Source organism: Chlamydotis macqueenii, chromosome 6 (genome assembly GCF_036417535.1).
Source record: "Chlamydotis macqueenii isolate bChlMac1 chromosome 6, bChlMac1.mat, whole genome shotgun sequence".
Lineage (NCBI taxonomy): Eukaryota > Metazoa > Chordata > Aves > Otidiformes > Otididae > Chlamydotis > Chlamydotis macqueenii.
The window spans coordinates 6,107,204-6,127,911 of record NC_141561.1 but is presented as its reverse complement, the minus strand read 5'-3'; the positions used below and the strand labels follow the sequence as shown (position 1 = coordinate 6,127,911).

The 20,708-nt window shown below is 40.4% G+C and overlaps 1 protein-coding gene across 3 annotated transcripts in view; it reads right to left on the bottom strand.

Moving 5' to 3' along the window:
* Positions 1 to 20,228, bottom strand: part of LOC104484339 (von Willebrand factor D and EGF domain-containing protein) — a 186,239-nt gene extending 166,011 nt beyond the window's left edge. For all 3 annotated transcript variants that reach the window (XM_086751479.1, XM_086751480.1, XM_086751481.1), the window contains exon 1: positions 19,989 to 20,228. In XM_086751479.1, coding sequence (XP_086607605.1) covers positions 19,989 to 20,085 — 97 coding nt within the window. In that variant the 5' untranslated portion in view covers positions 20,086 to 20,228. The remainder of the gene's footprint in view (positions 1 to 19,988) is intronic.
* Between the last annotated feature and the right edge of the window lie 480 nt (positions 20,229 to 20,708).

Sequence of the window (20,708 nt, the reverse complement as noted above, 5' to 3'; positions counted from 1 at the left end):
GAGCAAATCAGTGCGTGGTCACGCCGCAGAGACTGGATCATAATTTGGGAGCACAAAGAGCAAAGAAAGGCAGCAGAAGCAACATTAACTCTGGGGTTTCGTGGTTTGTGAGTGCTTCCCATCACAACTTTGTGTGTCGATAGATGGAAGGTGAAATATTTGCTTTGCCCCACGTGCTGGGTAGTGTCCTGTTGGCTTCTTCAAGGCACTGAGTGCCTCACCCCAGAAGAAGTTAAGTCTTTCACTCCTGCCTGGGAGTGTAACGAGCACCCTGTTCCTGTTACTCCATTTTTGTAGTTCCTTATCCTTAGAGGGAGAGGATAACATGCTTTCAGTGATTGCATACATTTTTAGGAATTTCTGACACCCCCTTCTGTAGCATCTGATGACTGCATGATTGTACCAGGCAGTCTTGCTGTCTTCTGGCAACATTTGGAGATGGTAGCTGTGACTTGCACAACTCTTTGTGAGTGTACGCAAGGATGGAAATTGTCAATGGAAATTATTCTGAAGTGAACTCGGGCCTCAAGCCAAAACAACGCCACAAAAAAAATGAAATAACATAGTGAAGATGACTACCAAAAGTGATCTTTGCAAGCTTTCTGTTCCCCCTACACAGTTGCTTGAGATCACTGGGCACCAAATGACAACCTGACATGACGTGACCCACAGTAGCCTCAGCACCAAGCTGCAGATGTTTCTAATGGCTTTTTATGGATCATTTCTTCCTTGGAGAGCACTACAGTGCTGATACCCTGGTTGCCCTACGGCTCATGTGACCGATTGTTTCATTACTTGTATCTAGCATCCTTCTACCCAGAGGGAATAATTTAAAGTAGACTATGTTGGCTTTGTAGCAACCAAGATTTCCTACAATAATTATATTCTTACCTGGTGGCCTGTACCAAAAGTAAGAGTTTATTTTCTGCCAAAGAGGTGTGAACAATCACCAGAGTGGGTCCGGAGCTGACCCTGGTTTTCTCCCAAATACTTTTTTTTTTTTTTTTTTTTTTTTCTATTGTCCAATCTGGCTGCTGGGGTTTTTACTCACAGGCTGTCATCTGACCTCTCTGCCCATGACTGTAAAATTAATTAAACATGCCTCTCTCCATGCATGCTTGCTAAACAGACTGTCCATTCCAACACAGCATTTGCATCAATATTAACAAGAACTATCTAAATATGGGGCATGAAAATTTTGCACTCTGCCTGCTGTACAAATCGGCTCATTGCACATCTTCTCCTTGTCCTGTGTGTGTAGCCTTTTGTCTCCTGTGTCCTTTCGACTTAATTTTAGTTTGCCCTCTACTTTCACCTCCATTACTGTGTCATACATGGGCAGTTGGCGATGTGACTTAATCCTATCAGCCTCCTCCTGCTGTTTTACTTCCATCATCTCCAACCTTTCTCCGCTGAGCTGACAGCGATACTTTCTCCTGCGCCATGGAGAACATGATCTAAAACAATATGACAGTGTTAGCGTTCTGCATGCACAATTTCAATAACGTTCCGTGTAGCTAGTCACCTGGTTGTTTTTTTTTTTTTTTAAATGAAATTGCCCTTTTTATCAGCCTGTTTTCATTTGGTTCTCACAAAAGGATTGCTCACAGCATGAGTCATGCCAGACATTTCAGTATCTCTGTCAGGAAGTCAGTAAAGATAACAGAAAGGGCTACATGCAGACAAATCTTTGGAAATACAACATTTAAGAGCAGCCATGCTGCTGATAGCTTTCAGTCATTTTGCAGAACATTAAGAAAAAAAACAGCAGACCCAAAAAGCAACATCTTGTTCGTTAGTACTTTTGGATTGCTCCCTACTGTGCTCACTTGCATCTATTATGTAACTCTGAGTTTTCCACCTTTATTTTTCATTTTAAGGTCTTCTGCTCTCAGAACTTTCTTCCTGGCAAGAACAACAGAAAGCTCAGTGAGGCAAATGAAGTTGTTCTAAATGTGTGAGGTGGGAGATGAGCCCACTGTCAGGGACCAGGGGAGGCAGGGCAGAGGGCTGCTGAGCAACGCGCCCTCCCGCTCCTGCTGCTGCCCTCAGGGATGAGGGTCCCTCTCCCAGGGGAGATGCTTTCTGGTCTCAGTCCCCTCCTCTCCAAATATGAAAGGGATCACCAGCCCATGCACCCAAGTGTATACTGAGATCATCTGCTGCTTTTTCCTATGTGTTTCTCTCCTGAAAAGAACGTTTTTTTTTTCCCCCAAAGTCAATTGGCAATATCTACATCATTATGAAGCTTTCCTGGCACTGCATCTGCTGATTGATGGCCATGAAAACGCAGCATATTTCATTTTCTTTTTCTAGACGTGAAGCCAGCTGTTAATGGTTTTCACAGGGTGAAGCTGGCAGCTGCAGGATCAGGTCTCAAGGCTCTAAAATATACATTTGCAGGAGAGCCACCTGGGCTTTTGGCTGTTTCATTACTGGTCATTACTGCTCACAAGAAGCAACCTAAGCAAAATGGGTGCTGAGCCTGGCTGTAAAATCTGGGGTTTGATTTGGGAAACCACAGTCATTAGTATCGGATGGAAGTGATCTCAATGATCTCAAAATCTTTCTGCAATTAAAACTTCCCCCTCCTGTTTCCAAAAACACATTAAGTCCCATGGCCCAACAGTTGACTTAAACTTTGTTTTATTCATCTGCCTTTTCAAGTCAAATACAGAAACTAATACATAAGTATTACCCTCCTTCTTTTAATTGTGGATGCTGGCTGAAGACTGAAATAAAGCATGAAGACCAGTGCGTTGTTTAGGCTGAGTGAGAGCAAGACATCACAGCAATAAGTGATCTTATCCTACAGGGCTTGGATAAGGGCCTGTTCCTTTCACGCTAGAAAAAAAGGCCATTTGAATGCAACATGTCTACATTTTGCCCAACGTTTCTGTATCTCATGGACAAATGGCAGGGTGTCATGCGGCCGCTGAGACCATCCAGGCTGAGGGATTGTTGTCCCGATTCTTCAAACTCCATGCAGCTCTTTTTTTTTTTTATAAAAACCCTCTGTGACTACGAAGAATGAGATAGGATTGGGTCCCTCCTTGATGTGTAGATGGCATGTTCTTCTGGGAGGCAGAGGCAGGAAATGCTGCATGTTACTCCCCAGGCTGACTTTTAACAACCCAGACTGGATGCCTTATGTTTCCTAGAGAAAGGTAGACTCATCTGGATGCCCCCACCCCAAAAAACCACAGAGCTGTTAAGATTCACCATCGTTTTTGTAAGCTGCTGTCAGGCATTTACATTTTTGGCGTGTTTCGCGACAACTTAAATGGGAAAGAGTGAGGCAAAAATGATCGGTTGTATGGGAATTCCTGAGAGCAGCGAGAGAATTTCATAATAACACAAAAATCATGCAAGCACAAATTTTGCACTGTTGGCCACTGGTACCCTCAGTGAAAATTGACCTTGACACACACTTGAACGATTTTAAATGGGAGAAATATGTTCCAGAAGCAGGAATACTGCAAATCAGAACTTTCCTTCCAGGTAGGAAAGTCTTGTTTGCTTGTTCTAATCTGTATGATCAACAAAAAGCATTCATAATTGTTAAGCAGCTGAAAAGTGGGCCTGGAGTGTACATCGCTTTCTCCTGTGAGGCTCCATGCGTCGAATTCTCTCTCATCAGCGTGTGCCACAGAGGCTTTAGATAAGGAACCGGTGAAGAATAGCTGAACAGTGAAAGCTATTATCTCAAAAGACTGATATTTACTGGATTCCTTGCTTTTTACCTTTCTAGCTGAGTCACAGAATTTCCTTTGCCGCCGCACATTCCTTCCCCTCCTTTCTCTAACAAATACCATTGAATTGAGTATGCATACCTCTTATATCCCATTATCTAGAACCATCTCCAAAAACCCTTTAAAGTGCTGCTCACATACAAATGAGACATGAATACTTCCAGGGCAGAGCAGTACATTAGCAAGCTGGAGGATTAACAATAGAACGGGGTCAATAAAAGAAGGATATGCTATCTGATCACAAGGTGACTGTTTCCACCGTAATGTGAAAAGCTACTTCCAGTGCTGAAAATACAGTAGAGCAACAGTTAAATTAATTCCGCCGTATAGACCTCCTGCATACACGTTTGGATTTGTGCAAGCAGAGGGAATGGCTGTTTGTTAGGATAATCAGGGGAATGAAGAGCTCGCGTTGTAAGTAGAGATTAAAATTAATTTGCTTAGCCTAGCAAAAGGGAGACTGAGGGTGCAGTGCATGTGGCTGATGCACGTGTAGCAAGGAAGGGAACTCTGTAGGCCAAGGGACAGCGCTGTTGTGAGGACATCTGCTACAGGAGCAACATCTATGAACATATTTAGGGTGGAAAATAGGGAGTTTCTGCCTACTGAAAGGTAAAGATCTAGGCGACTTGAGCAAAATGTCTGTTTCTAAGATGGATTTGATGGCTGCCTCTATAGCAGGGATCTTGAACTGAGCAAGAGCAGTGACACAGTTCATACAGGAGGGGTTTTTGTAATGTGACTGAAGAAGCCCTGCATGGTGGCATTTCCAAATCCTCTTTCCAGCATATTTTCTCAGAACCCAGGTGTGACCAAGACAAGTCCTCCTCTGTGTGGCCTGCAAAAAGCCAAAGATGCCTCCAACCACGCTGGCTGGACTGACAGCTCTAGCAGACCACCCCCTTTCTATTGTGGATATAACACCCAAAAAAACCTTCTGGAGACTGAAAATGAGTACAACGCATAGAATCCCTCCCACAGGTTACTTGGGTACATTTTATGAAGGGAAAACACTTGCATATTACTGCAGCTACTGAACCAGTGAAGCTGGAAGGTTCTGATTCAGGGGATCAGAGAGCTCTGAAAGTTTTGAAATTATATTCTTGCCCTCACGCACTGCAGATTTGATTTAATGCCTACAGGCCACATTATTGTTTATAATATTTCACTTTTCGGTAAAAAAAATTAAAAAACTCTTATCTATTTTGTTACTTTATCATCAATAATTGAATTATTGTTGAGGGGGGGTTATATATTCACCATCTTATCATAAATATCCTGGAATATAAAAATGTCTGATTTGTAGCCTCTTACTATGAATAAATTAAGCTGGATTTATGAGTCTTATGGTCTGTTCTTCCTCTGTTCTTCGGAGGGCTTTGTGAATGTGCAGTGAGAGCTCTTATTTCTTATTATGGAATTTTATTGCCACCGTGTAACTGAGTTAATATAAGAAATATAAATAGGGATATGCATTTGCCTGTGAGATGTTTTAATATGCAGAAGAGCATCTGAAGTTCAAAAAACATGAACCGCAGTACAGATTTGTATCTTGCTCTGTAAATGGGAAGAGAAACCATTTCAAGTGCTGAAGAAAGAACAGAGTATGTGGGAATTGTCCCCTAGGAAAGGTAAAAAAGTCATTGGAGTTTTTAAAGCCATCTTGCTCTGCTCTGCAACTACATTTTAGCAACCATCCTAAAATGCTGCAGTTGCTTCCTCTCACCTGCTGCTCTCCTGCACAAACTTTCATAAAGTGAAAGAAAGGATGTAGAAAGCGAGAGATGCTGGAAAGGTCAAACAGTCAGGATATTTTGCCTTCTAATTGTTCCTCTTCTTTTCAGTCTACATGAACTTGGCTGATGTTAGTTCCTGTAGACCGAGACCCAGACAATAACCAGGTCCTACTTTTAAAAGAAAAAAAAAATTGAGACACATAAAGTACACTTCTTAGCAAAGAACACAAGCTAAATCCTGTAACTCTGTCCTGTGCATAAGAAAAAAAAAAAAATCACTCATCCCTGTGCCATCTTCTCATCCTTTACACACTTCAATGGTATTTTAACAGCATTAAGTCCACAAGCGTAGAGGCGATGTCTACGCACACAAATGAAGGGAAGGCAGAAGGCTGCTGGCAGCAGATGAGGATGGACTCAGCACAGCTGTGCCTAAAAAGATAGAAACTGGAAAGGATTGAGGTGGCCACCAGAAGGGAGAACAGCTGGAAAATGAAAAAAAAAAAAAAAAAAAAGCTTTTAAAGCACAAACTGGCTTAACTGAGAGAAACAGATGTTGGGTCTGGAAAGGCAAGGTTGCCTCACAGGCTGCAGGAGCCCTTGCCAGGGCTGGCCCCGAGGAAGGAGTGGTAGCGGGAGATGGAACAGAGAAGGGGAGTTTGCGCTTCATAGAGTTTGGGGGAAACACCTTCCTAGCAGGTCGGCAGTCTTTGGGCTGTAGCAGGAAAAAGCCACGGGGAAGGGGTTTGGCACAAAGTACACTTTCTGGTTTTTCCTTCCAAGCAGAAAGGGCTGCTGGAAGCTGGCAGGAGCTGCTGCTGCTGCTGCTACCAAAGGACAACTGTTGCTCTCAGTCCTCGCGGGCTGATTTCCTTCTGCTGCTGACAACAAGATTTGTTGCGGTTTTCTGTAGGAAAGGGGTGGGAACAACTTCACAGTCAGGCTGACTGTAAAGCTTTATTTTGGAGTAGGGGTTCATTGCGCTTTGCATGGCACTATAAATTATAACCTTTTATTCTCTTCTCCAGAGTTAACAGACCCATTTTCCTTTGGCCCTAAGTGTGAGACTGCAACAGATGTGCTAAACACAACGGGCAATCTGTTTAAAAGGTTAAAAATCATGCTACTCTAGAACAAAACTGTGATTTCCCATTGTTCATCACTACTGCAGCCATCTTTGCTGCTGTGCCGTGTCAGATGGAGAGCTGGTGGGTTATTGCTATATTACACTTCACTGTGAAATCCAGTCAGATTAATGACTTTGGGGTCACTTGAGATTTACATAATTTATATCGATGACTTTCTGTTTAAAGTGTTTTAAAAAAACAGGAAACAAATTGTAGGTTTTATAAAAATATCATAATTAAAAATTGACTTGTACTAACTGTTGGCTTCAGGAACGTGTATGAAGTTCAAGTGTGATGGATTGCTTTGCTCAATGAAAACTATAAAAAACCAAGAGAGACTTACGATGATAAAAAGCATTTTTTTTTAGGTGGTTACATTATCAATCTTTATATTGAGCCAAATGCTGCTTGTATTTCTTCTGCACCTGTTTTATTGACTTCATTATGACCAGTTGAGGAAGGAGAGCAATATTTGTATTGTAGCGAAGAAATATTATCACATTCAAAATCAAAACGTGTTCTTGAACCAAGTATATAACTTTAGAAGCCAGAAATCAAACACTTGTTTTAGTGATGTCTTTATTATGACTTAATGACTCCAGAATTTAGCAAGCTGTGATAAATCTTTCTCCTATAAAAACAGAAGGGAAATTTTCTTGCCTTTCCGCACATTAGCAATCAAAATACTCAGATAGTGAATGTTTTTTTTTTTTCAACAGTTTGATTTGGGAGAAGCAATGAAAAAAAAAATGTAACAGGACTCTGTGACATGTAAGGCTGGTCTCAATGTTTTTTTTAATAAAAATGGGTTTGAGGGCAGCTGTTACGATGTGAAAAAGAGCCAAACTGCTCTCCATATGGCTGGTATATTCCCAGTGAAAAATCAATGGGTTTGGACAGGACCAAGAGCTTTGAGTTTAACATGATATTACAGGGTCCATAACATGAGATCCCTGTGTAAGAAATTAGACACACTCTTCTATTTTATTTGGTATCAAACCAAAACTCAGTTGTTGCAGGACACTGAGAAGTGCAAAAGGACTGCTAAAAATGTAAAGTTCTACCTTGTTGCTACAAGCAGAGATGAAGCAAGAAATGCTTTCCTACCCCTTCCCCTTAGAAGAAGGGTCCTGGGGGAGACAAAACGTCCAAGCTCCAACTGCCCAGGAAAACACAGAGACTGGAAACAGCAGATGTTGGGATGAGGTTGGTTCTGGGCAGGGTGGGAGGAAGGTAGAATCCAGGGACACTGATGGATGGCACAATGGCACCAAAATATCTTGCTATAGCTCATCTTACAATCATGAACTCGAGAGGAATGAATCTGGTGGGCAAATGTCTTATTTGTACAAGACACACTGTACAGTTGCAGAAGCAGGGCAGTGCTAGCTGGAGGCTTGCTCTTTTTAATCAAAACCTTTCCTACAATGCAAAACTTTTCCTTGCGCGCAGCAAGGAGCACTCTCTCACGATGAAATTACATGTTCAACAAGCTACACCTCGCAGTCACGTAATAGAGTGGTCGTGCAGGCAGGGAGAGAGACATCTTTCCAATGCACCTTCATGAAATGGGTTTGAAACAAGTTTTGATCTGTATGCCAGGCATCTGTGATAATAAAAATGAAAATGTCACTTCGTGGCTACTTGTCCCCTAGTTTTGCAGCCCAGCCCTCCTTTGCTTCACTATCTTGCCTTGTGAGAGCCCTCAGAGAAGCCAAAACACGATGGGAGTTTCTGTGAATAACAAATCTGAGAGCATAAGGAAAAAAAAAAAACAAAAAAACGGGGGAAGATATAGGTAAAGCTTCTTGATGGTAATCACGTGTTGTAGGTGGTATGTTAAACCCAAGAGACCAATTTTACGCAGTGGCCGCCCTACAAGTGCTCTTCTGCTACTTGGTGCCATCTGTTATTGTCAGCTCACGTGTTCCTTCGCAGCTTCACCTGGGTTTCAAATGAACAATCACACCCTGATAAGTTTTGGGGGCCTTTATCTCCCAGTCCCCTGAATTATGGGCTAGTGACAAAATCACACTGATAATATCTTCCAGATGCTTTATCCGAATTTCAGAAATAAATAACTTGTTGGGTTCACTCTTGAACTCTCTCACAAAACAGATCACTAGGGGTCACTAGAAAGAAGCAAAACTTTGTATTTAATCTGGAATGCTTACAAATTTATACAGTGGTTTTCAGCTAATCTTTCACAGGGGATAATTTAGTTTTCAAGAACCAAGACAAATTATTTTTCTACAGACGACAGGTATTTCCTACTAATGAAAATGGCATTATAGAAGGCCCATGTTAAAAAGAGAGAAAAAAAAAGGCTTGTGTGCAATTCCTTGCTCACATAATTTCATGCTGATACTGAAAAGACATTGTGATTTGAAATTTTACTCCAAGCTAAAATAAGATGCTTGCTTTTCTGGTTTTGTAACCTGTGTTAGAATACTGTAGTATGAATTTTAATTTTTCAGCTGGGCTTAAACAAAGTAGTATTCATTTGGCTTTGGTAAAAATTCACTACAATATATTTAAGTTTACCATTTTAGAAATACATATTACAGTTTTTCAGAATTTGCTCCGGCTCTGTGCTTGCAAATCTTAGAAAATATATTGCGTGAGGTGAACGGAGGTTTATCAAAGGATGCTTAAAGGGACAGCCGGATTAGGCAGAAAGAAGACTATTTTGAAATATTTTGGGAGAAAGGAACAAAGATAGCACGGGTGGAGTTCAGTGGGGACTTGAGGAAGAATGTGGCTCAGCACTATTTTTTACTCTTCTAAAGGCAAAGTTTCCCTGTGAATATGCAGCCAATGGTCAGTTTGGCCTTAACGAAAATGGACAATAAGCCAAGAAACACCTCATTTACCAAAATGCATATATTTCTTTATTCTTCTGGTGGCTTGATGCTTGTCACAGGAGAGGCCAATATCTTGCAGGAGTGTTTGGATGTTGTCCTGGTTCTGGCCAGGACAGAGTTAATTTCCACCTGGGCTGGGAGAGGAGCTGGAGCTGGTGGCACCTGTGGCTGGGGACACAGCTGGGATCAGTTACTGATCAGCCAGCAGCTGGGACAGCTTCCCCAAATCAGCCCCAGGGCTGTTCCATCCCCTGGGATGTCAGGCCCAGGGCATAAAGTGGGGCTGGGGCTGAGGGGCAGGTTTTGCCCCTTGGGAGGGAGCTGGGCACCAGGATCCACCCTGAGCTGTTGTGCTGTAAGGTATGTGCTTAATTCTATTCTGTTACTGGTTTTGTACTCCATCTTGTGTTTTCTTTTCCTTTGTTGTTCTGTTAAACTGTTTTTAACCCAACCCATGGGTTTTGCCTTCTTTTCTTTCCTGATTCTCCTCCCCATGCCACTGCAGGGGTGGTGGTGAGTGGGCAGTGAGTGAGCGACTGTGGTATTTTTGCTGCTGAGTGGGGCTAAGCCATGGGAGGTGTAGTGAGAGCAGCTGCACCCAGCAAAGCTGCATAGTTCATCCTCCTGCCAGTGCACAAAAATGCATATTCTTCTGTGCTTTGTCTTCAGTCTAGGTAAAACTGACATTGTTTCTCCCTTCCTCTTGAATGTATATATTTTACAGCTAATGGAAAAGCTCAGGAAATATAACTGTTCCTCATATTGATTTTACTTTTATACAGTGCCTTTTCCCCAGATGGATGCCAGAATACACTCTTAAAATCAAACTATATAGAACAATAATTTCTGCCAGAATGGAAAAACATGGCAGCAGCTTAACAGTGCACTTTAGTGCTAGACAACACTTTAGGAAATGAAGGTGGCTTTAAGGAACAGGAATAATCTCGTGGCCTTGAAGAAGTTATTAGATATGGGTAGAGCGAGACCCAGCTGCCTGCACTGGATAAGGGAGGGACACCTCATTGGCCCCTTGCTCAAACCCTCTGATACTAGAGAGTGGGTGTTCCCAGGTGTATCTTAGAGGCTGGGATGTTATTTAAACTATGAGTACTCTCGAGACATCTGTTCAGGTAACAAATAACGCAACAGCTCCCAACCCTTTGTACACAGATCACTCAAATGGATCCCCATTTTGCTGTCTACCTGCTGCTCCCAGCTCCAGGGTCCTCATCAGAGCCTCCCAAATGAAGGACTCCTTTGCCTTCTGTAAAATTGTGATTTTTATAAAGCAGAAATTAAGTTCAATCTATCTTGGTTTTTTTAATGCAAGATATTCAATTCCCTTATGCCTTCTTAAGCATAAAACAATAGAGGATATGGGGTCTTCCATGGCTTGCTTTTTGCAAAGAAGAACCTTTGATTAAAAAAATAGTTGAAAATAAGCATGTTAGAACATCACTTCAGAAGCACAAATGAACATAAATAACTTTATTCTGCAATGTTTGGGACTCGCAAACAAGGATCATTACTAATATTGAAATTTACTGGCCCTTTTATTTAGCTTGTTCTTTCTTCTAAAAAAATGTATTCTTGAGTTAGAGCTGGTCAGGAGTTTTAAGTTTTATTTCATATGCTGTTAACTAAACTTTTAATAGAAATGTACAAGTTTTGAGAAGACCTATATTTTTCTTAGTATGGGTTTCATTTTAGGAAAGGAAACATTTGGAGGCTTACGCACTTGGGTGTATGGTTTTGACCAAAAAAACCATGTATTGATCAACTGAATGATCAGTCTATCTGTCTAATTCTATACTGGAAATGCTTTATTTTTATTTTTTATAAATAGTAAATGTACATTATGCCATAGAGTGGATGAACCTGCTGTCCATCACAATTATGTACACCTTTACAGTAAATGAAGACATAGGAGACTGATCTTGAATCCCTGATTCCAAGATGTATTTAATTACTAATAGAAAGTGAAACAGTTCAAATAAGAGATCTAAAGATATTCTCTCTGGCATAATCGATAGACCAGTTCTAAAAGCATTTGTCTGTGACAGAAGAGATTGATCCAGCTCCTGTATCCTAAAACACAACATGTTTACTGTTGGATGTGATTAACAAAATATCAAGCTATTGGTTAGCCCTTTAGGTTTTTGCCAGTTTTGCCTCGGTGGGAAAGTAAGTTTTTAATTGTTTTTAATTTTTAAAGCAATTAAACAGAAAAAAAACCCTTCCTGTGTGGATCAACAGCAGCTACTCAACCTGAGGCAGGTTATCTTTGGGAAGTCGTATTGTCTATAAAGTGTTACGCAGATAATCGCAGTGCAGAGCTGGGCTACAACAGTGGTGGGCTCTTGATGGAATTCAGAGGCAAAAATCCCACTTAAAGGGTAGATTTGTACAGTGTATTTTTGTGACCATTATAATTTTTCTTGCGGCATTTCTGCAGCTCTAATTTTAGCGGTAATTACATGAAGCGATGATAACAGTGATGGCCAAAATTTTTTCCTGTGCTTATGTACACACGTGGCCATCTGTGCTACCTTTTACAGAATTACAACATTTTAATTCAATGTTCAGTTTAGCTGCATTGAAAGAAACATAAGTATTAATATATATTAAGGTTGTCAATGGCACACCTTATCCCTGTGTGCTGACCTGCTGCAAGGTTTTGAGAACCTCACCAGAGGGTTCTTCAGAAAGCCTGTGCTTTGCTGCCCAGGAAGGATTCCTTGGTGAACTTGATTTAAAAAAAAAAAAAATAGCCAGAATAAAATTTTCTTCAAGGGTCTTACAAAAAGTAAAATCCAATACCACAGCAAAAATAGACTTTGGAAGACAGCTTGTTTTCCAGCTAATCACTGCATACAAGTGCTATTTATATCTCTACTGCCAACTTCTCTGAGTGGTAAAGAATCATCTTCAGTACAGTTTTTTGACCTCCTGAGTGCTTCTGTGCTGGGGTCCTTGGAAGCTGCATGGGGCTGACCAAGCATGGCTCATCAGGTCCCCTCGTATCTTAACTTAATGAGGACGCTTGGTATTCCCAGGAGGCAATCTGCAAGCTCAGACCTAAGACAGAAGATGAAGTTGTTTTGAAACAGCAGATGAATAATATTGTCAGCAGTATATTAATGAGAGGAAGTGTCTACACACCGTGCAAGGAGTATAGGTAATAGCGAACAGAACAAGAAATGGTAGCAGATAACAAACATTAGTGAGCAGCAGTGGGTGATTTTCATGACTAAAATATCAGTTATTGAGAAAACATGAAAAAGGGAGAGATGAAGGAACAGGGGAGGGTAGTAGATTTACGATTTACATCAAAGCTATTTGTATCGCAAGGCAGCAATCATGTCAGGAGGAGCAAATAGTTGTAAAATTCCTCTGCGAGTTGTGTAGCTTGTGCTGGAATCACAGTCTGCAACTTGAATGCAGCTATCCTGAAGTACATCAATATCCTTAAGCCTAATGCCCTCACACAAGCAGGGATGGGGATTAAGTCAAACTTCAGCCCTCCATGTCTCAGCCCGAGTGCTTCCACATGGCTGTGGCCCTTGAGTATGATATCTTAAGGATATATCAGACCTTCATCCCCGTAAGGTGTGTCGGAGCAGGCAGGATCGCACCCATGCTGTGCTGGGAGGTGCGCACGGGGTGGGCACAAGCAAGTCCTACCTGCCACCGTTTCAGCAGATGCTGACCCACAGGACAGGACCGGTCGTGTCACTGCACTGGTTCCCCCACGCAGCCACTGCAGGATGAACAAAAAGCATCTTTGCTCCAGACTGGGAATGCTACAAGCTACTCCAGCATTCCCATTGTAACTGCTGGCAGTGGTTTATTAGGAATTTCTTTTACAGCATCAATTGAAATAACTAATCCAGGCAAAGGACTGAAAATTATGTGAAAGTGGAGGATTCCTATATTCAACAATGATGAGTGAGACTTTTAAAGGATATTACAGGAGAGAAGCAGCCCAAATACTTCAGGAATGTTATGGGATGCAGGTAGCTGAGTCCCACTGGCACTCACAAGACTGCTGGAGCAAAAAACTTCTGGGGTGGTTATGGAGTAGCTAAGGGAGAAGAATAGCTTTCTTTTACCTTTATTTTCATTCTGTTTTATGCACATTCAGAAAATGAAACATCCACGTATTTCAGCACTTGAAGAATGAGTTGCAAGTACGTTAGGGTAGGAAACAGCCTCCTCTTAATTTTCCTTGTATTTCTTGCAAAAGAGAAACAAGGAATTAATTAGATTTCACCCTGTTTATGTCTTTGCTAGCTTTAATCTTAACATCTAATAAAAGAATAGAGCAAATGGCTCTGTGAATTTTTATATATTTTTTTTTTTCCTCTAGCCCATTAGGAAAAGAACAGAGCTGATGATAAGGTAGCCTGAGTGAATCAAAGCATCTATGTTGTGCTATTGAAGGAGGCTAAGTCACACTTAACTGATTTTATAGCATACCCATAGTTGATTGATTATAAAGCAAATAATTGGAGGAAAGGGACAAAGAAGACTATTAAAAATAATCTCAAAGGATGTTTGCAAATCTGCCTGTTCTGGTAGCTGGACCAGATCAACAAATAACATATCTGACTAATGCAGTGAGGTCTAATAATGTGAATTCTAAATAAATTTTTAATTATTAGATTATGAATAACAAAATATTAGCTTAGCTATTAAATAAACTAGTGACTGAGTTTTACATCCTTTTGCTTTTTATATAGGTCTGTAGAAAGTCAATGAGCTAAACTCCATGAAAAGTTTGTATGAAGGTCAAACATCAGCAAAATACAATTTTAAACTGAGATGAGAAACAATGAGGAGCTGATATAATACAGGCTCCTTTCTGTAAAGGAGTAGTCTAGTTCAGATCCCAACTCATTCTCCACATTTACCATTAAACTCATTATAGAGCTATTAATTTGGTAACTTCCGAGAACCCTCTTGTCTATGTATCATCTTCTAGATTTTTTGCATAGGCAAAATTTTTCTGCCTTCTGAGACAAATTAAACATAACTTGATCAGCCATTTGAAAATGAAAAGAAAGTAAGACTGTGAGTCTGGGGTGGGAAATGTTATGCCTTTTCTTATTAGCATAAGGAAGAGGAAAAGTTGGGGTATCCACCAGTTCATGGAAAGTGCAAGAGCTACTGAGCTGATGAGGCATTAGCGAAATACTACATGAGGGACCATTTACTGAAACTGTCAACACACAAAGCTGTCAAGGGACAGTTGAGTTGTAAAATGCTCCAGCTACCACGGGAGATGCATTACATTATTGTGGTGTGCAGATAAATTGCTATCCAGCTCATGGAAGCTGCTTTGTGAAGAAAATAGGAGAATAAGATAAACTTGCTCTCAATCGATGAATTAATATAAAACCAGCAAAAGGAGCAGAGCAGACTACTACAATCCCTCAACTCTATTAGGCAATCAATTTTTTTTCCTTTCAATATGTAGAATATTCCCTTGCGGCTCCCTGTGGATGCCATGCAGTGTGAACACAGCAATCAAAGTAATAGACGTCAGAATAATCAAAATAATATGTGTCAGAAAGAAGCAAATGAGTACATACATTCATTAAGCAAATCTCTTAAGAGCTTAGCACGAAAAACTCTTTCCAGAGAAGCTGTACAAACAATTGCATGCACTAACACATGGTTTTATTGATATTTCAAAGTCAGATGAATAATATTCTTCAAACTAATCCACTTTTTTTTTCAAATTTTGCCATAAATAATCTCTACTAAGGGCAAAACACAGAGTATAGCTGCCACAGTGACATTAATAAAGGTCATAACTGTAAAATACACCACTTTGAAGAGAACTCAAAAATAATTAAACAAGTGATGTACATTGCCCACCAAGCGTTAAAGACAATATCCATTTTTGTAATGGAGAGGGCATCAGCAATGTCCAATACTAAACCTCCATCTGTGAGGTGATGAGAAAAATGTTTAATCCAGGAAGAAAGCCAAAAAGTCAGAACAAGCCTACAAACGCCCAAGGAAACAAATTTGTAGACAAAGTCAGAAAAAAACAATAATCTGGCTGCCTTGAGAACTTTTCCCAACAAACTATTCAAAGTGTTACAGTATAAACACAGTTAAAGTCAAACAAAATGGTACTTCCCACAATATTCTCAGCCTTTTGAATCAGCAAGTCTAGTTCACAAAAAAAAGGATTAGATATATTGGAACGAAAGAGCAATTTTCAAGGCCAGAAATGTTTTATGAGGCTACAGAAGTAGTCTAGGAAGAAGTAAGAAAAAACACAAAAGAAATTCTGTCTCTAATGGTTATTGCAGGAAAGATTTTTCCTTTTTTTTTCCTTCATCTATATTTGTATGATAAAGTAGATCCAGCAGTTTAGAAGTAATTGGATCGTTTCCTGATTGAAATCAAAGGGGATTTGGGTGAAATGTCAAGTTTTGGTCCTCTAAAATATGTTAAGTAGTCTAAAGCCCACCAGCAATACTTTGTGTCCCCTTGAGTCTGTGTGCGTAGCCATTTGGCTTCAGAGTTTACAAGGAAGATGGAGAAAGGTTCAGCATTTTTATTACACTCCTATTTACTATATTGGCTTTCGTTTCAGTTATGAGCTGTGCTGCAGTTAACGGGGCTGGGTTGTGACTCATGGGGCCTCAGCACAGATCTCGGCTCCACCAAAGGATTTTCTGCATGACCTTGAGCCACTTCACGTCTCCATCCCATCTGTAAAACAGAATGATGACGCTTTCGCTCCGCAGCCATTTGTCTTGTCAATTTAGGAGCGAACACTGATTTGTCTTGACTACTTGCAGCTCCTATCGATTGTGAAGGAAGTTAGATGTATACAATATTTCTTTGTATTTGGCATTTGGAGACAAAATAACTTTGAAGAACTGGACCATTAAAGCAAACATTTTGGCCATGGGTGCCCTATACGGTTATGAACAGTGTCTAATAAAATGATCCTCAAGTTTAGCACTGCACAGAGTAATAAGTAGCTGTTAAGGAGTTTAAACAGCGTACACGTTCGGCAGGTCAATGGGAAATAGGCAAATCCTTCAGAGCTGCAGTAGAGAGGCAGCCCTCTCACAGCAAACATATTTAATAAGCCAGTATAGCTTTGAAAACAGCTATTAATTTTCATTAGCACATTGGAAGGCGAATGTGTGAGATAAAAATTGTTTCCCTACTGAATTTCAAAGTCCTAAAATCCAGCAGTGACCTACTGATGCTGCTCAGGACAGTCAAACACTTTCATTACAAGGTGAAAGAGGTTCCCTCACCCCAGACTGCAGCAGCCACCTGGTTTTGCCTGCCTTGTGAAAGAGCTGTTCCTGCCATAAGCATAACCCTTTTGTCTTTCAGATAAAAAGGAAAGGGACAAAAAAGTTATCAGCAAATAGAAATCATGGTAAAACCCCAGGTACTAGCTTTGCTCTGGCCGCATGCAGGTAAGATCAGATTTCTTAGTTGAAACAATAAAACCTGGATTAATTCCAGACAATGAGGCTACTGGAGCTACTTGATGTTGGCAAAAACTTAAGTAAGAAGGAAATAATATTAACCTGTAAACATGTTTTAATAGTTAAAAACTATATTGGGAGAGAAGCGTGCTGTAAAGGTTGTTCCCCTCCCTTTGGCACTTGTTACTGCTTGTTTGCCATGGCTGGGGAGTCTTGCCTTTACTTCAGCATTCAGGAGGGTGTTTTTTGTTTGCACAGTGCCATAAATGTCTGTTGTGCGTTCCACAGAGAGAAGACACAGAGCCAGAATAATCCCAGTGTAATTTCTAAACTCACAGGAATGCCTCTGACCAAACCCACTCATGGCCTGAGAGCTTGATCCCTGCAAGCTGTTGCCATCCCTGGGGCTCCCTAGGGATGCTTTCACCCCTCCTGTGCTTGGGGATGCAGAGGGCGGCAGGAGTCCTGGAGCTCCAGAGGGTTGCTGGAGACTTGGGTGGCAGGCTTAAGGTCCGACGAAGGGTCAGGAGGGTTTGGCATCTGCAGTAGGTGAGAGAAGTTGGTGGGGAAGCGCCTGAATTGAATTATTGCTTTTTAAATACTCATGGGGAAAGGTTTTCTAAGTTCCAGCAGATTTTTGCTTAAAGCATGGAAAGTCCTTGGCACTCAGATTTTACAAGCGAGATCACGGGTTCCTCGTGGGTAGCACACAAAGCAGGTTAAATGCACTGATTTCCATTTCATTCTTCCAGTGAAAGCAAGACCAAGGTTGAAAAAATTACAAGACACTGAATAATATTTTTCTGTCCTAGACTATTCTCATTTACTTTCTTAAACGAAATCAGACCATTTGGATGGTTTGAGAATGCATTGGTTTTTTTGTTTTTTTTTTTTTTTCCCCGCTGGCTGTAGGCACCTAGCCTTACTCTGACACCATCTTCTCTCTTCTCTTTCTTCACCTCAGGATGCGCTCAAATTTCTTCTGATGTGTGTCAGAGTTTAGGAAAATCCCCAGGAGAGAACTTGCAAACAATTGATTGTATCTGATTTTGCTATATACATAACACCTTGTAGCAAAGCTCCAGTGGATTCTGTGAGCTTCAAGGGAGGCAGATGCCTTTGCAGAAAGCTCATATCCGAATTAAAAACTTTTTCAATTGTACATTATGAAAAGGCTCCAGAGGGGATGGGGAGCAGTTCCATCTCGATGATGATGTTACAAGCAACTATCTATTTTAAGATAAATACTTTTGTCTAAAATACCTCTGTAAAAAATCTGTTGTCTTTTTCTTTTGATTGACTTATTTACAGCATTTCATACAAGGGAAGTCTGACAAGCTGTGTTGTGTCAGCCCTCCCACATCTATGATTCACTGAGTTGCTTTTGTCCCTGATGCTTTACTTAATTTTCTACCAGAGAGCGGCTACGGACGTTATCGGTAACCTTTTCATGATTCTTAGTCATAGGAAATGATGTAAAAACCCCAAATAATGAGAATATCCTCCATCACTGGGAGCTTTGTTCCCTAAAATAAAACTGCAGAAGATGATAAAGTTCCTCCTTGTCTTTAAAGGACTTTTTCATCTTCTCCTTCTTAACGAGGCATCTGCAAAAAGCTGTTTGGTCAGACGTTCCTTATTCACAGTTAAATTCTTATGGGATTAGTAGGTTTGTTATACCGAGAGCACAAAAGTAAACAGCATATGGCTCTGTTAATATCCTCGTAATGTCACAACACAATCTGTCAGATTGTAAACTTTTTTGAGCAGTTTCATTTACTTCAAGTTCACACTATGAAAAAAAAAAAAAACAAAACCAAAAACCAACAAGCCTTATGAATCCTTCTGTATCACCTAAGAGAAAGTAAGCTATTTTATTTCTTTTTTTGCCTTCTCAGTTCAACAAGTATGTCTGTGCATAATTACCTTCAGTGACAAATATACAGTGGAAAATACAGTTACTTGGTTACTAGGAGTTAAAAGGTCATTTCCCCTTGATTAAAAGCTTGTTCTATCAGATAAGGAGCTGCTCCACTCCATAAAACTGGCAACCCTTCAAAAGGTTTCAGAAATGGAAGGCATTGTTTGAAGAGAAAGGCGATAAGGTCATTTGTCTTGCATGTAGTCCTGCAAACCTTCCTGGGTGACCCTTTGATATTCAAATGAAGAGTGCTTTAAATTGTTCTCTTCATAGAGCTAATGAGGGCTGGCTGACAATCACTTTTAAGGCCAGTTGAAACTCTACTGGAGTTAAATTTTGTAAAATATTGCAATGCATTTCCATTAAGGGGGGCATGCCTCCACAGAGTTTGCTCCGATCCTCCTGCTTTTCTCAAGATTTTTATTAACTCTGTTTTTACTAGTTGAATAATGTCTAATGTGATTTTCAATGTATTCCTGCAGCAGATTAATAAAGGTGTATAAAGAAGCTACATATGTAAAATCTGTCCTCTTTGCACTCTATGCTAGAGTGAAGCAAGCCTTACATTTAATGTGCACAGTAGTAGAAAAATTACTCATGAACTTTTTATTGCCAGAAACTGTATAGCTGTGTATTATTATGTGTAATTAACTAATCTATAATGTTGGTCTAATATATGTATGTACTTCTCTCCTTAGAAGAATAGTTCCTTTTTTAAAAGCTTTTTCTTTTATAGTTCATTTCATGTATTTCATTTATGGGAAGATGTTATGAACATTCTTTAAATCACTTGATTTTCTTTTTATAGTAGGAAGTAAGAATCTTCAGAAGTACTTTATTTTTTGAAAAAAAAAAGAAAAATGAAAATCCTCTAATGGACTATAAACATCATGTGCTGTAAGCATGCTCAGTTATCACTGTGACCTTCATTACCTTGGAAGTTGTTTGTTTTAACCTTACTTCTGTCCTGTTTTAGAGACTCTTTCTAATAATAGCCCTCCATCGCTCTAACCTTCTTTCAAAAGTAAATGTAAATAAGATCATCTCGGTTTAAAATACACATGAACTCTATTCCCCAAATGACTATCAAATAATTTAAAAATAAAAAATCCTTACCTAGTGGAGCTGACTCAGTGCTAATGGCCAACAAGGGAATCCAACAGAGGCAGGCAACAACTTGGAGATGCTGATGGAAAGGAAAGGGCTGCTGCATATTGTCCAAGATAGGTTTTATCCATGCATCTGCAGTTGCTTAGAAGTTAACTTTTGAAGTACTAAACTTTGCAGGAAAAGCCATCAGCCTGCCTTGCCTGCCTGTTTCAATTTTTTTTTTTTCGTTCTTTTCAATCCACTTTCTTGGAGAGGGTTTAATGTGTCATTAATCCCAACATTTCCAAGAGGGAAGCCCTCCAGCGATACACAAACCACGCTCACCCACCCACACACAACCGGACCAGCCAGAGCACGTGTCCCTGCAGCTGCTCTGCCTGCAGCTGCTCCGATTTACGGATTTACACACCCGGTAACACACCCACTGAGGCGAGAACAGCGTGTACCCTCCGTGTCGGTGGTAGGAGGTGATCCTGGAGAAATTTGGGTTGTAAACCAAACATGCCTGCTCGTGAGGATTTCAAAGCAGATGACACTAACTTCAGATTATTGCAGTCAAATCTGACATGTTTGTAGGAGGGGAGTTTAAAAAATGCTAAAATGTAAGCTTGCAAATAGTTTGGTTTTCACTTCAGACTCCTGGAAGTTACATTTATGCAAAACTCCTACAGAAGTTGTCTGTGCAGCACAAACAGCGGTCCTGAAGGTTCGTGTCTTGGGTCAATG